Below are 16,922 nucleotides of genomic sequence, written 5' to 3' on the forward strand. Positions count from 1 at the left end.
AATGGCCATTCATCTGACCATATGAATCCATGGTTTTCCTTTCCACAGTCTGGTCAACAGATACAAGCCAATATTTATAATTTCTATTCTCCTTGCAGGAACACACTACTTAGGAGATAACAGAGGACCCCACTGTGAAAGTGTACCCACAAGGGATCTTCAGACCAAGGCAAGCATACTCCAGGATTCCTTAACCCTTTGAGTTCCGATGTTGCTGTTAGCGACCCTGTACATATTTGACAAATATTCCATCATCACTCAGTGACTGTTATTTTCATATAAACAAATACAAATACAGCCAAAGTCAATTAATTGAAGTTTAGTTAAATATTGCAAAAAAGAACAGTCGCTGTGAGCGGCGCTGGCATTTTGAACAGATATTTTGAGGATCTCTCACAGCAACGTTGGCACTCCAAGGGTTAATTAAAAAGTTTTCTTGGCAATTTTCACACCTGTTTTGACAAATTCCCTTGACACTCAGAGTTAATGGAAGGTTAATGGAAAACCTTCCAAAGTTAATGGAAAACATTAAAGATTTGCATATATATATGCATATATATATTTCCCCCCGGATTAAAATAAATATTTAATTATGTTTACTTAATCAGATTACTTTCAATAAATTTGACATTTTTTTTTTAAATAACTGCATAATGATGATTACAGTCCTGATGCAGAATTGCCCATAACTGTACCCCACATCACAGTCACAATTTTTGTTAATTTAAAAGGAAAAAATGGAATGTTCAGCCATTTGTAAAGCAGTGATTGCACATGGTGTTGTCACATACGCACTTAGGGCCTGGTTCAGACCAATAAGTAAGTCTGCAGGTGAGGCAGATGTAACATGTGCAATGATCTTGCTATGATCTTTTTCATTTTCTTAGTTGCAACAAACACGTGATATTAGGCATCGATAAAACCGCTAATTCCAAATGAATAGCTTATTGTCTAATTTAAAGAAATCACCAATCACAGCATATGCAATTAGGAAATCATACAAGCTCTTCTAAATGCTTTGTCCTAAAAATGTATGTCAATCGTTTTATGTGTTGACCATTGTCATGTCAACATTTGTCTGTGTCGATCTTTTGTGAAGGTTGACCTTGTGCATGTTGACCTTTTATCAATGTTGACATCGTGCACATTGACCTTTCGTCAATGTCAACCTTTGGTGTCAGTCAACCTATTCACCGTTGACCAAGACTTTTCCAGCCATCCAATTACCCTAATGAACGTGTACTTTTTATCAGACAGCACATATAGGTTACAAGAATCATCTAATTTATTCACCACTTTTCTAAACCTTTTTTATAATATAAGTTCAGAAAACGCTATAATATTGCTATTAAAAAAAGAAATATCGAACAAATAATTTTATACAAATAGTGAACAATACCGTTGGATGCGCTAGAAGAATAACCTCCTCCTTCACAGTTTCCAGAGACAGAACCATTTAAAAAATTAAATCCACTGGTATTGAAGAACTGCATGTCTTGAGTATTTGATGAAGCTCCATAGTTTGAAGAAGGACGAGTGTTAAATGGAGTTACTGCACAGCTGTTGGTGAAATAATCTTGTGGAACTTGTTGCTCATTTAATTGTGTGTATCGACTCTGATCCAACCTATGGTGAAAGATCCCAGATGGAGACTGAACATGTGCTCTAAACATGGCTTGATAGTTCGAACCAGTTCCAAAATAATTCTGGTTTGGTTGAGGAATATTTTGGTAGATTGGTTCAGAAAAAGAGGAGGCTTGAGAATGTGTAGATATTCCTGAACCTACACTAGAAGACCTTAAAACCATTGGTCCTTGGTTTATAACACTTCCTCGGTTCAAAATGGTTGGTGACATCGGTGGAGTCATCAGATGGGCTGTGCTGTGGGAAACCTCCATGTGATCTAAAAAAAAATGTTAAGTGAAAATATATTTAAATGGTACGATATGTGGTCTCTTTTGACAAAATAATTCTATATCAGGACATTATACTGTATTGTAATATTCAGATAATGTAGCAACAAAACAGCCCGTCTATTCCTCAATGACTTCTAATTACCTTCAAAATTATGAAATGGGTTTTATTAGGGCCATCAACTTTCTGACATATCCTAATTTTTACAGGAAAGTCAGATCATCACATGTATCATATCACATGTATCAGGCACAATGTAAATTAAAACAAAATGTAGTATCCTACTAAACCAGAATTATCAGGATACGCAGGAAGTTCTATTAATGCTACCTTTTTAGGAACAAAAATATGTTGTGTGTTTAGGCTCTGCTCAATCTTTCTTTTAAATATTATTAAGAATCTGTGTGTGCTATATAAGAAACTGCTAATATATATATATAAATACATTTAACGGTACTTGTTTCCTAGCACGGCCACAATCTTATGGATCGTGTACCTTTAAGTTAAGGTACACGATCCATAAGATGGACCCGATTTCCTTTGAAATCAGGTCCATTTTGCCGGCTAGGACACAATATCGGGGGCATCGCGTCGGTCGGGACCATTAACATTGGTCCCGACGCGACCGACGCGATGCCCCCGATATTTCCATAGGCTTCAATGTTAAAAAAATATTTTAACATTGAAATCGTGTCGGGAAAGGTAAAATATCGGGGGCATCGCGTCGGTCGGGACCATTAACATTGGTCCCGACGCGATGCCCCCGATTTTTCCATAGGCTTCAATGTTAAAATAATTTTTAACATTGAAATCGTGAAAAAATGTGAAAAATGTGAAATGGGCCAATATGACCCATTTCACATTATAGATGTCCCCGTCGTCATCCCACTATAGACGCCAACCCGAAGCGTGGCGAGCGCAGCGAGCCCGCGAGGGGCGGCGGTGCGCGTCCTCCGACCTTTTCATTCCCCTACTATCCACGTCGGCGTGGAGTTGAGAACAGAATAGTGTGGCGAGCGTAGCAAGCCACCGAGCCCGAAGCGTGGCGAGCGCAGCGAGCCCCGCGAGGGGACGCGTATAACTTCACAGGTATACGCGTCCCCTCGCGGGGCTCGCTGCGCTCGCCACGCTTCGGGCTCGGTGGCTCGCTGCGCTCGCCACACTATTCTATTCTCAACTCCACGCCGACGTGGATAGTAGGGGAATGAAAAGGTCGGAGGACGCGCACCGCCGCCCCTCGCGGGCTCGCTGCGCTCGCCACGCTTCGGGTTGGCATCTATCGTGGGGTGGGGTGTACACCGTTAAATTTGGGGGGGTTGGGAACATTTTACATTGAATCCAATGTAAAATCGGGTCCCAGGGACCCGATTTACATTTCATTCAATAAAAAAATCGGGTCGAAAATCGGTCGGTCGCGTCGATCGCATCGCATGCGCATCGCATGCGACCAAATCGCATGTGATGCGATGCGATCGACCCGATTTTTCCGACACGACCACCCCGATGTAAATCGGTGTGGCCGTGCTAGGAAACAAGTACCCATTTAACATTACTCTTGGCATAATATGCTTTTTCACCCATACCATTACCACTCAAATTACCTGTAAGTGTTATATCTTCCTTACTTTCATTTGTAAAAGAGTGTAAACCACGAACAAGACCAGCATGTTGCTGTGGTGACAGATCATGATAATTCTGTTCCTGTAGACATTCATTTTTAACTGCAGGATCACTTGGAAGACTCCCAGACTTGTTTCGGCTAGCGAGGAAGCAAGAGCTTGGTGAGGCCGTAAATGTTGCTTTGCTTGCATCTGGAATTGTAAAAATGTATAAATGCCCATCAGTAAAAGCAACAATGCTCCGGGAAGCAAATGACTCTATATTTATTAACTGCTTAACCGACAACTATTTTTATTTAAAGACATCATCAAAAATTTACAATTTCGTTAAATTAAGAACATCTTTTTAAAATTTCATTTACCTATTTTATTGGGGAAAAAAATGCATCTTGGTAAGTCTGTCACCATATCAGCATCAATACTGATATGATACTGATATCAATACTGTGTGTTCCTATTATAACATTAACCCCAGCTCAAATTTCCCTCTTAGCAATTTGTTACAGGAGCAGAAGCAGATTTAGCGGGTCAGGCAAAACATCATTACTGGCCAATCCCCCCATTCTCCAAAAAAAAAATATATATATATATATATATATATATATATATATATATATATATATATATATATATATATATATATATATATACTGTATATATCACACTGTTACCTCCCACCATGTCTCCCCTTAGCCTTCTCTTTAGATCTGTATTCAGTTCCATCCATATCTCATTACCTTCCCCCACCACAGCTCATACCGCACTGTCTCTCACAACAGCTCACACTTTCTACTCACACCTAACTGGTTCCCCCTCACAGCTCACTACCCCATCATACCTCACTGTCCACACAACTGCCCCCCCCCACCCCTTACTGCTCTTGCTCCCATCTCCCAACATACTATCACCTACTGCTCACACACACAAAAAAACTGCACACATACAAACAGACTTTGCCTTTAGGCTGCCTGGCTACTACTGAAGCTCAGTGTACATCAGTATGTTACATTGGTACCAGTCACCTTAAGAACTTTACACCCACAATATATCAGGATGGGTTATATCTAACAAGCATGGAATAAATTAGGCCCTAATTTTATTCCTTGGCTGTCACCTGCAAGGCAACACCCCCCCCCCCCCCCCCAGTCCTGCAGCCTATTGGTTAATCAGGCATAACATACTCTATATCAGACTTCTATTAGTATTTGACATGTGCAGTTTTTTTTTTAAATATGTTTTTATTAAATAATTTCAGATTATACATGGTACAATGATATTGACAATGAACGACATTTCAGTTTTCGTTTTACATAGGCAACAATATAGGGTTATACACTATGGAGGCACATGTTATGACATTCTGACATTTCAACCATTGATTATCGTAAAGCGCATATGGGACATCTAGTGCTAGTCTAAAAGGGGGGCTGTCCCCTTTCCAGGGTGGCCATGTTGTACCAAGTTGTGAGTGACACTGCGTGTCTAAGGTTGTTTTTTTCTTGGGCCGTGAGAGAAATTATGTATAATAACCATGTGTCAAAAAAATTTTTGGCCCCTGTTTCTGTGTCTAACATGCATTCTACCCAGTCCATCTGGTAGAGGAATTTTAGTCTTGGGAGCATGAGTTGTAGTGATATTGGATTAGAGTGTATCCATTGGGACAGGATGGTTTTTTTAGCGGTTGCCGCTATTTTTGCCAGGAGGCACCTGGTACCCCGGGGAAGTGATGAGGGCGTATCCGTCTCATGGATATTCCATAGCGCCCATGAGGGAGTTATGTTGAAAGATATTTTTAGTGTGTGGGTGATGTACTGCTGCACGTCTTGCCAAAAGATTTGCACCATGGAACATGCCCACAAGCAATGGTAGATGTCAGCTTCTGGGGATAGGCATTTAAAGCAATTGGAGTCGTCTGATATTCCCATTAAGAAGCGGTGTTTGGGTGTGTAATAGGCCCTGTGTAGGATCTTGAAATGCATCTCGGCATAAGATGATGAGATAAGTAGTTTGTTTAGAGAATTTGTTGCTTTTATAATAGTTTCTATTGGTGTGTCAGGAAAGGCCTCCTTCCAGTGTGTCAATCCTTTTTTGACCTTGGAGAGGTCTAGGGTGGGGCGGATATGAGCATGTAGTGTTGAGGTGGGTATTGGTTCTCCTTTTCTGTAAACTATCATCAGGTCAAACGCTCTGTCAGTGCCTGCTTTGCATAATTTTTGTAAGCTTTTTGTTATGTAGCTTCTGACCTGAAAGTAGGCAAACAAGGGGATTTGTATCCGGGGAAAATTTTCTTTTAGCTGTGCCAGGGTGAGGGGGGTGGTATAATCTTCACCTAGGAACTGAAATATCGACCTGAGTCCCTGTAGATGCCATGTAAAGAATATAGGGTCTGGGTTTCCATTTTGGAAAGCATGATTATGTATCAGTGGTGTGTGGAGGGATACTGTGGGTGGCAAACGGAGTCGTTTCCGTGTGATGCGCCAGGCTCTGTATGGTGATTGGAGTAGGGGATTGTCTCTAACATGTGTTGGGGCAGACGTGGGCGGTATGTATAGTAAGGCGTCTAGGGTGCAGATTGGTCTAGTGCTCTATTCGTGTAATTATTTGCGCCACTCACCCAGTCTATTGCGTAACGCAGGTTAGCAGCTAGGGCGTAATCCTGTATACATGGTAGGTTGATACCACCTTTAGACTGAAGCTGTTGCAGTTTCAATTGGGAAATTCTGGGGCGTTTACCGGCCCATAAAAACTTAGTGAGAGCTCTGTTTATGGTTAAGACATCTTGGTCTTTCAGCAGGAAGGGGAGCATCTGAACCGGGTACAATAATCTAGGGAAGGAAACCATCTTAAATAGACTACATCGTCCCAGATATGAGAGTGGTAAGTGTCTCCATCTTTGAAAGTCTGCTATCATTTGGGCGATGAAGTGAGAGTAGTTTAGGTCATATAGATCTGTTACCTTACTGGAAAAACGTAGACCAAGATATGTTAAAAATTCAGTGGTCCATCTGAATGGGAAAGTGGTTCCCCATCCATTCTGGGCCTCGGGGTGAACGGCCAACGCTTCCGTCTTTTGATAATTAACCAGAAAGCCTGAGATGTTTAAAAATACCTCTAGTATCCCCAATAATTTGGGAAGGGCTTGTTTGGGGTTGCTGATGTATAATAGAAGATCGTCAGCAAAGGCGGACACCCTCACCTCTGACCCCCCCAGCTCCAATCCCTGCCATGTGGTTTCCTGGTAGAAGGTGCGTATTAAGGGATCTAATGCCAGGTTAAACAGTAATGGGGATAATGGGCAGCCCTGGCGTGTACCTCTGGCTAACCTGAAGGTTGGTGAGTTCAGTCCATTAATAGTTATGCATGCTTCCGGGGAAGAGTATAGCATATTAAAGATATTTATAAAATCTGGGCCAAAGTGTTGTGTTTGTAGTATCCTCAATAAGTGAGACCAGGAGACACGGTCAAACGCTTTGTCTGCGTCGCAGCTCACAATGATCGCCTCTTTGTTATGCAGAGAATTATAGCGTAGTAGGGCCGCCGTTAAGGTGCGGATATTATGGACAGATGTTCGGCCTCTCACGAAGCCAGTCTGAGCTGGGTGTAGAATCCTATGTAGAATAGGCTGTAGTCTCCTGGCTAATAATGTGGTAAAGATCTTTAGATCTTGGTTCAGTAGGGATATTGGGCGGTAAGATTGAACTAGTTGGGGATCCTTCCCAGGTTTTGAGAACACCACTATGCGTGCAGCTGTGAACTCTGGGGGAGGTGCATTACCTTGTAACAGGGAGTTGAATAACGAGATCAGGTGAGGAGTTAAGCTATCTTTCAGTAGTTGGTAATATTCGGCACTGAAGCCGTCGGGGCCTGGAGATTTACCTTTTTTTAGGGTGCTAAGCACTGCTTTTAGTTCTAACTCTGTGATTGGGGTGATAAGTGCGTCCCTCTCTTCGGCATTGAGGGTAGGTAGTTGGGCCTGCTGTAAAAACTGCATACCTTCTAAGGGCCTATCGATGGGTGCTTCATATAAGTGTTTATAGTAATTCTGAAATTCTGCTGAAATTTCAGCGGGGTTAGAAGTCAGTGTTCCATTTTGCGTGGAAAGCTGTAATATGTGTAATGGGGCAGTTTGTGAGCGAACTAGGTTGGCCAGAAGTCTTCCCGTTTTGTTTGAGCTTCTAAAATATTTATTACGGGAGACATCTTGGGAGAATTGGGCCTTTTCCGTGCATAGTGCATCATAAGCTTGTTTTGCCTCTGTATATGCTGCTTTGGATGTCTCAGAGTTATTGAGGAGCATAGCATTATATGCATCCGACAGACGGTTGCTATGGTCAGCAATAGCTAGGTTTAGTTTTTTACGTTTCCTAGCAACGTATTCCATTATCTGCCCTCTGACCACAGGCTTTGAGGCCGCCCAAAATAAGTGTATATTCTCTAGATGTTGTGCATTGTCCGAGGCATAAGTGGAGAAGGCGTGTTTCAAATGAAGAGTAAAGTCTGTGGAGTGGGCTAGATAAGAGGGGAATCGCCAATTATAGGATGTGGTGATTGGACTTTTCAGAGTGAGTGTAAACCAAACCCAGGCATGATCAGATAGGTCGATCGGCCCTATCCCTGACTCTACCACCTGATGATATAAGGAGTTTGTGATCAGCCAGAGATCAATGCGAGAGGAGGTGCCATGTGGATGGGAGTAAAAGGTGTACTCTCTGGATGTTGGATGTTGGCATCTCCAGAGGTCACATAGGCCCAAGTTATCTAATAATAAAGTGACGGGGGAGGGCGTAGTTGTGTTGCTCCCACCGGTCCTTCGTCCAGATCTGTCTAGCCCTGTCGACATAACATTATTAAAATCGCCACCCATGATTAGATCTCCCTCTTTCCAGGATAATAGTTTAGTATATAGTGATGTGTAGAAGGGGGTATTAGGTCCGTTGGGGGCATATATTGCTGCTAGTGTATATTTTAACCCGCATAGCTCGAGTTTTATAAATAAGAAATGGCCCTCTGGGTCCAGCCAAGTGTCTCGAATCGTATAGGGTAGGTGTTTCCTGAATAGTATTAACACTCCTCTACGTTTGGCTGTAAAGGAGGCAGCCCGGAACTCCCCAATCCAGGAATCCCTTAGTACATTGGGATCCTTGATGTCCCAGTGCGTCTCTTGTAGAAAGGCTACATCTGGACGTATGCGTTTCAGATGAGTTGCTACTTTACGTCTTTTGATCGGTGAATTAAGTCCCTCCACGTTCCAGGACACGAACTTTAACGTGGTTTGTGTCCTAGTTGGTCTATTGGCCATGGTGGGCATCATTAACCAATCCCCTCACGGGGTCTATGTGCTACTAGTAATGAGTTTTTTCGAGGCCCCCAGTCTGTCCCAGCGAGCAGACTGTGGTGGGGCAGTATGAACCCAGAGTGCCATTCCATATCACATAACATATATCGTGTACCATATATTATGAACAATAACCAGCTCATGACAATAAACTTTTTAACTTTTTTGTAAATCAAAACAGGTGGTCGCATGGACCAATATTTAAAGTGATCAACTATGGGGTATCCCAACAGGGGGAGGAGGACATTATTTGGTTGTTGCTGGCGAGGGGGGTGTGAGCCCACACCAGCCATTGGGACCTCGCCAGCAAGGAATACACATTCCCTCACCAAAGAATCCGAGGGGGTGCATGTGGTATGGTGGCCCCGGCCATGCACAATCCCAAACCAGCCCAGAAAGACAATATCATATAACAAACTAGCGTAAAATAAGAAGAAAGGGTCACTGCATATTACCAGTCCTTTAGATACGAACATAGAAATGCAGGAAAAGGATGAGACTTCTGCTGGTCAACCGGTTCAGTCCGCATCCTCCATGGTTGTAGGAGGCTGTTGGGGTAAGGAGTCTAGAAAATTTTTTGCAGCTTCGGGGGTTTCCAGGTAATATGGTTTGCCATTATATTGAACTCGCAATTTTGCTGGATATAAGAGTGCGAAGCGGTATCCCAGCTCGTACAGACTTTTACAAATCGGTGTGAATTCTCTTCGTTTCATGGAGACTAAATATGAAAAGTCTTGAAAAATAAGTAGCCTAGCACCTTCATAGCGCAGGTCAGAGTATTTCCGGTAAGCGTCCATTAGGTTGACCTTGTCGGCATAGTTCAAGATGCGTAGGATTACAGGTCTAGGCCTGTCTCTGTTCTGTTGGCGGTCTGGGCCCACACGGTGTACCCTCTCGACTTTGATTGAGTCAGTTGGGGAGATACAGCCCAGGGTTCGTGGTAGCCATTCAGAGACCAGGGACATGAGGGCAGCTGGTTTGACGCTCTCTGGAACACCTATTATCCTAACATTATTCCTCCTATTTCGATTTTCCAGGTCTTCCAGCTTGTCATGGATGGAGGATAGTAGTTTTTCTTGTGAGGAGGCGGTGGCTCTTGTGGTAGCCAGTTCGTCCTCCAGATCAGAAATTCTCTGTTCCGCTTCGGACAAACGCTGGTCATGTTGTAGTATTTGCGTCAGGGCAGAGTCAATTGACTCCTTCAGTGGAGTCAGCTTTTGGTCTAGTAATGATGCTAATATGGAGGTTAATTCGTTGGTGGAGACAAGATCCCCAGATGTCGGGGGCATGGTTGTAGAGTCTTCAATCAAGGTAGAAGGTCTCGGGCCAGGGGAGTGCGGGTTGGGGGAAGATATGGGAGTGATCTCCTTTGCACGGTTCTTCCCTTGCTGCTGGGACTTAGTGCCACGTTGGGGTTTGGCCACGTATTTGTCCATCCCGGGCATCTGAGACACTCCCAAAGAACCAGGAGTTGTTATGGAGATGCTGTATTTCCCCAAGTCCAGTGAGGGTTGCAGTCTCGTTCGGAGCTTTGGCTATGGCCCCGGTGTCCTATGGGTCCGTGACCTGCAGCTGGCCCAAGTAGCCGGGGCAAAGTTGTCAAGTTATTGGGGTAGCTGGTGCCAATATTTTGGTTATGGATAGAGGGGTAATGGGTCAGCGGTGGTACCCGCCTCTTCGGGGGATCCACTAGGTTGAGTGGGTTGCCAATCCAGGATGCGTCAGAGCAGGGGGAGAGTATATCAGTGGTGTAGTAGGCACTTGAGGTTGGCTGATAGGATGAGGGAGTCTGAATGGGTGAGGACTCTTAGCCAAAGGCGCTAGTAGTTGGGGGGGTTTTGTGACGTCAAAGCAAGCCTTGGGAGGGGTAGGGGGGATTGGGCCGCGGGCCGCTTATTTGAAGTAGTTATATCAATAAAAGTAGTGCTTACCCGCACCTGCTGATTGGCAGGGATGCACTTGCTGCAGCAGGATGTTATGCTGTGCGGAGTCTTTAAGGGTGATGCAGCACCAGTAGGTTTGAGGTGGCTTTGGTCCGGGCCTGGTCCTCAGGAGTGTCCGGGCCCAGCAGGTCACAGGAAGCTGTCTATTGAGGCCTGGCCGGTCAAGGCTGTGTCACCACCGTATAGTGGGTCCAGGTGGGGGGGCAAATGGCAGTCTCCCCTTGCCCTATCCGCTCTGGGCCCCTCAGTTATGTTGCTGCTTCAGTAAACTGGGTCTTTGTGGGCTTGTGGTCCCGGATCTTGTGGGGACTCGTCGAGTGCTTCAGTGGGTTTGCAGGGTTAATGTGGGGGACAGGTGGGAGGGTGTGGGGGCCGACAGGTATCCCCAGTCACCCAGGGTGTTCTGTGGTCTGCTCCGGCGTGCTCTTTATGGTGGCCGCGCCGCGGGTTCGCGGCCGGAAATCAAGGCCGCGGCTCCGGTGATCTTGCTAGGCCGGAGGTCCCGGAACTGCGTGTGCCCGCCGGGTGTTTTAGCGGCTTCACTGGGCTGGCGTGGGAGGCAGGCGGGAGGTCGTGGGGACCGTCGGGGATCCCCAGTCACCCGGGGTAGGCTGATGTCTGTTCCGGCGCGTGCGTCGCGATGGTCGCGATCCGGCGGCCGGAAATTGAGGCCGCGGCTCCGGCGCTGTGTCTAGGCCGCGACACGTAGCGGCTCTCCGTTTGTCTCCCCTCGGGTGCTGCTATAGCGGGTGTGTGGCGGGGGTGTCCGGGGACCCGTTTGATCTGCAGGGCGCTGTAGGTAGCTCTCTGTGCTGGCTCAAGAGGTGATTTATAGAGCCAGGCAGGGAGAGCTCAGCAGGCGCACTTCTACCCTGCATGGAGTCCAGGACACACCCCCTGACATGTGCAGTTTGAGGTAATATGGTCCCTCTGGGATTTCAAAGGTCTTTAACTACTTTTGCTTGTCATACTGTCATACAATCTATACAACAATCATGTCAGCTGTGCCTGTGATGAGATATGCATTTCAGGGTGATTACACTAAACATTAAAGTTCCGACATGTTGATAATGTACGATACTGCTTAATCCCCCCAAGCATAGGGGTACACAAGGAGATATATAGTCACATATTATAAGGCACACTGAAGTACTGTTCTTAATCAACAACTATGTATCAGTTATATTGTGACAACGATTACTGATCCAAAGTGACCTGGGAATCGATAATTCTAGCAAAGAACCTACAGTAAGTTTAGTCATTCATCTCAAGCTACAGTATATGGCATATACATACTTCAAAAACAGAAGTGTATGAGGACACATGTATAAAAGCAGTTGCAGTATGCAGCAGTGGTGTAACAATAGCTACACAGACCCCGTGGTGGCTTAGAGGCACTAGGTAAGTTTGGGCGCCACAGGGTCTGCAGAAGCTATTGCTATAAGCTATTGGGGAGGGGGGGAGGGGCTGCCACCTCATCTGTTTCTGCTGGCACGCCGGGACCAGCAGAGCTTCCTGTATGCAGTCCTGGCGCTACTCATTTCTATTATAAATACCCCTCACAAAATGGCCATCCCATCACAGCAGACGGTTAATAAGGATGCTAGAGGAGGTCAGCAGCAGATCACCAATGGACCGGATGGCAGCTGCGGCAAATGCAGCTGTGAGGGAGGGAGGGGGGGTGCACAAATTTTACTGGCATGGGGCGCACAAATTTTAGTTATGCTAAAGGACAGTATTTGTTATTATTTACAAAGATTCTACCAATTTACCTGCATTCTTCATGTACTTATCCAATAAATTCTGGAGCTCTTGTTCCTTATCATTGTTAAACTGTGTCTCCACAGCAAGTAATATATATTCATCAAGTAGCATTCTTATTAGATGGAATGATCCTGCAGATAAACAGATTGAAGAGTGCATTATTGGTATTATCTCTATGACCATCTCCCCACACTTTGCAAGGAGCAAGTGAAGGCAATATAATCAATAATTGCTGTACTTTAAATGACCTACCAAGATCAACAAAGACCATTTTCTGGATCTTAGTCTAATCTCTAGTTGAATGAGGCACATGGTTCAATGTATTTACTATTTTACGACACAAACACTAGATCAAAGAACATACTGATGAAAGTAAGATGTCCTATACTAAAGAAAGCAAAGAAGACAATCAGCTTTACAGCTCTGTTTATATTTATCTTTATCTCCGATGTAAATATAGCTGAACACAAACTTTTCAGAGTCAATTACAATTCTAGACAGTTAGCAATAAAATAACACCTTACTTATATTTAATGCTAGTAAATCTATTATAATAAAAGGATAATGCTGCTCCTCACCTCTATGAGAGTTATGTGCACCTGCAGTCACAAGAGGGCACCTGTTGGACCGAATGACTTTTGTGTGCTGCAAGCCTGTCATGTTAACAGGGCTGTTAACTAGTAACTAATGGTTGGGTATTATTATGTGGGCATCAATCAGAATCGACCATTAGTGTGGAGAGAGGGTAAATACAATGAAATTAGCTCTTTGAGATGGCTAAATATGTAATAAGTGCATTGACTATAGATTGGGCTACGCATGGACTAAAGTTGTAGTTGAATTGGGAAGCTGTTTGGAACCCTCAAAACTTTATAATTGGCCCAAAGCTTTCTACTTAGTCTTCTAATGTCACTCTTACAGGAAAAGGATATTAGAATTAATAGAGGAGAAAATTAAGTTTAGTCTAATTCCTAAAGGTGCCTTTTATACAATGTATCAGTGGTTCCTAAACTGTTTGCAGCCGGGGTGCCTTGGATTGGTGGTCAAATACCACTTCAACATTATTTAAGGTCAGTATAATAGTTATTTATTAACACTAATTTATAATGCGCGCATATATTATGCAGGACTTTAAATTTAAATTTGAACATACACATCTGTTCCTGCCTCAGTGTAGCTTACAATGTATATTCCCAACCATATGTACACGCACACACATTTATTCTAGGGCTAATTTTGTTGCAAGACAATTAACCTACTAGTATATTTCTGGAATGTGGGAGGAAACCGCAGTGCCCAGAGTGAACCCACGCAAGTACGGGGAGAATAACAAAACTACACACAATTAGGGCATGGTGGGAATCAAACCAATTACTTCATTGCTGTGAGGCTGTAACGCTAACCATTACAACCTCAATGCAGCAAAATAATAGGCAAAACTAATGATGATGGATGGCAATAATAAAATATGTGACTCGTCCCTCATCATATAACTAAACCTAAAAGTGACATACAGTATAACAAATTGACTGCATTTTATATATTTTTTTTACATTTCTCAATAAGAAACTTTTGGTCTAGGGATGCTCTAGGGCAGTGGTTCCCAACCCTGGTCCTCAAGTACCCCCAACAATGCACGTTTTCCAGGTCACCCGGCAGGTGCACTCATTATTCAGGCACATTTGAAAAGATCCACAGGTGGAGCTAATTATAGCACTTGTGATTCTGTGTGGAGACCTGCAAAACATGCACTGTTGGGGGTACTTGAGGACCAGGGTTGGGAACTACTGCTCTAGGGCAGTGGTAGCCAACTACGGTCCTCGAGAGCTACCAACAGTTCACATTTTCCAGACAATCTAGCTGCTGCACAGGTGTACTCATTACTAGCTGAAACATTTTAAAAGATCCACAGGTGGAGCAAATTACTTCACTTGTGATTCTGTGAGGAGATCTGGAAAACGTTAACTGTTGGTAGCTCTCGAGGACTGGAGTTGGTTACCCCAGCTCTAGGGAGTAAATAAAGTGTGAAACCACTGAGTATCATTATATATACCAGTATAATAGCTAAATAATGTATGTTATTACAGTAGATGTAAGAATGCAACAAGTGATGGTATGCAGGTCTTTAGTTATATATTATTCATAGAGTATAATATGAATAGCTAAAAGTGTTTACATGTGTAAGCCAAATAATTATTTATTCATTTTCAAATAGATAGTGAATGGAATTAGGCAAAATACAGTACAGAACACCTAGAAAGATTTAACACGCTTAAACTGAGCAGAAGAATCTATCCTACATAGCAAGCAGAATAAAAAAGCGTGATCATATGTAAAAGGGTGTACACATGGGGCGATACTTCTAAGCGATTATGACATTTTCAAAATCATTTAGGAGGTTTACCTCAATCACCCCTTGTATGTATTGTATACACAGTGGGTGATAGCGATGCTCAGCCCAACAGCATCACTATCCCCTGGCAAAACAGCCAGTGCAGGCAAGAATCATTTTGCTACATTGTGTATTTGTCCGTGGCAAGATGTAGGTAGCTTTCTCTTTGACGGCTTAACTACATCTTGATACACTCATGGCTCAGCTGAAATCAGACTGAGTCCCGTGTGTACACAGCATAATAGATGATCCAAATAGCTATATACTGCAGTGATAATTTCTCCTGGCAAATAATAGGATATTGAGCTGGGCCATTGGTAAGATGGATGTGTGTGTGTGTGTGTGTGCGTGTGTGTTTATTACATTTGTTATAAATCAAGACAGTATTCGCACTATACGTAAAGATATTACACTTTTCTTTGTTAAGCTCCAATACCAAAACTAGATGCGTTGTTTAACGTTAAAGTGTGCATAACTCGGGCGCCAACAAAACTCCACTTCAGAAGGAAATCTTGAGCTCTCTTTTTCAGTGATTTTCCATTTTGCTTGCTAGTCTGGGAGAAGAAAATAATAATATAAATAATAAAGCAATATTATTATAATTGGGTTCATTAGGTCAACAGTGAAAAGGTCCACAGTGTCTACGTTGAACCCAATAGTTTGACATGCACAATTTCCACATGGATAAAGGGTTGACACAAAAAAGGTATACATGAAAAGGTCTACATGAGTTTTTTTTAGTTTTTTTTGTGGTGTTTTTATCTTGTATCATATAGACCCCCCCCCAATTAGTGTACGGCGTCCCCTTGAATAGCTCGGTTCACTCGCCATTCTCTGGGAACACTGCCGCTGTAGTATAAAAAAAAGTCAAAAGATTAAAAAAAATAGTTTGAAGCTCATGTCGACTATTATAATGTTGACCCTTTGACCATGTCAACCTAATGCATGTAGACCAATAGTCATTAACCTTTCGAATGTCAACCTAAAGTCCGGATGACAGAATAATTTGTGACAGAAAGGGGGAAATTTACTAAGATGGGAGTTCTATTTCACAAGCTATGGGCAACCAATCAGAATCTATTTATTTATTTATTTAGCACCTTCTAGAAGACAATAGATAATATCTGATTGGTTGCCCATAGCAACATCCCATGTGAAATAGAAATCCCATATACGAAAATTTCCCCCAAAGCCTACTACAAGGTAATAGAACACAAATGGCAAAAGATTATTTTGTTGCATGAATGAATTCACTGAATCAGATACTGTACACCCGGAGAACAGACACATAAAGGTGGCTGGATTTATTCCTTGCTATCTTGAGATGTTTAAAGTATGATTTAACCTTTATATCAACTTACAGTGGTTGTCAATATGTGCAGTTGGAATCTGCACATATTTTTTTATAGTTTACATCAGAATTATGATGTACACTATAAAAAAATATGTGCAGATTCCAACTCTCTTTGCCCCAAGCAACATCACCACGCAAGATACAATTAGTCACATGTACGGTACAGACTGAATGTACAAGCACACATTGTACATTTGTTTTATTTTATTTTTATTATCAACAAATGTATTGTTCACAATAGAATAACTAGAAATGACTAGGAATGTGGTGGTTTATGTATAGGAGTGGGGATGTGGGCATGGGAAAGATTAAAGGGGATATTCATCACCGGCGAGCATCTCCCATCGGGGAGATGCCCGCTGGGCCCTATTCAATGCTGTCTTCCCCGAGTGACGAGCTGACGGCTGCATCTCGCCTCTTCCCGGCCGCAACTAGTGGCCACGCCGTCTTCTTGCTCCCCGGCAGGCGGGACATTGAATCCTGCCTGTATGTTCTCAGTCGTGCTGACCGACAATGGGACCGGGTCACGGCAGTCGCGCTTGCTGGACCCTGACATTTAATACCTCCCTAAGTATTAACCAACTAGCTCCTAAATGAAAAT

The 16,922-nt window shown here is 43.3% G+C and overlaps 1 protein-coding gene across 1 annotated transcript in view; it reads right to left on the reverse strand.

Annotated features, from left to right (window-relative positions):
* RFX6 (regulatory factor X6) overlaps positions 1–16,922 on the reverse strand; it is a 111,653-nt gene that overhangs the window by 12,003 nt on the left and 82,728 nt on the right. The window contains exons 14-17 of the mRNA XM_083174696.1: positions 15,404–15,521; positions 12,584–12,706; positions 3,516–3,725; positions 1,400–1,903 (exon numbers count right to left, since the gene is read on the reverse strand). Coding sequence (XP_083030822.1) covers positions 1,400–1,903; positions 3,516–3,725; positions 12,584–12,706; positions 15,404–15,521 — 955 coding nt within the window. The remainder of the gene's footprint in view (positions 1–1,399; positions 1,904–3,515; positions 3,726–12,583; positions 12,707–15,403; positions 15,522–16,922) is intronic.

This window comes from Crinia signifera, chromosome 3 (assembly GCF_055691185.1).
Source record: "Crinia signifera chromosome 3, ASM5569118v1, whole genome shotgun sequence".
NCBI lineage: Eukaryota > Metazoa > Chordata > Amphibia > Anura > Myobatrachidae > Crinia > Crinia signifera.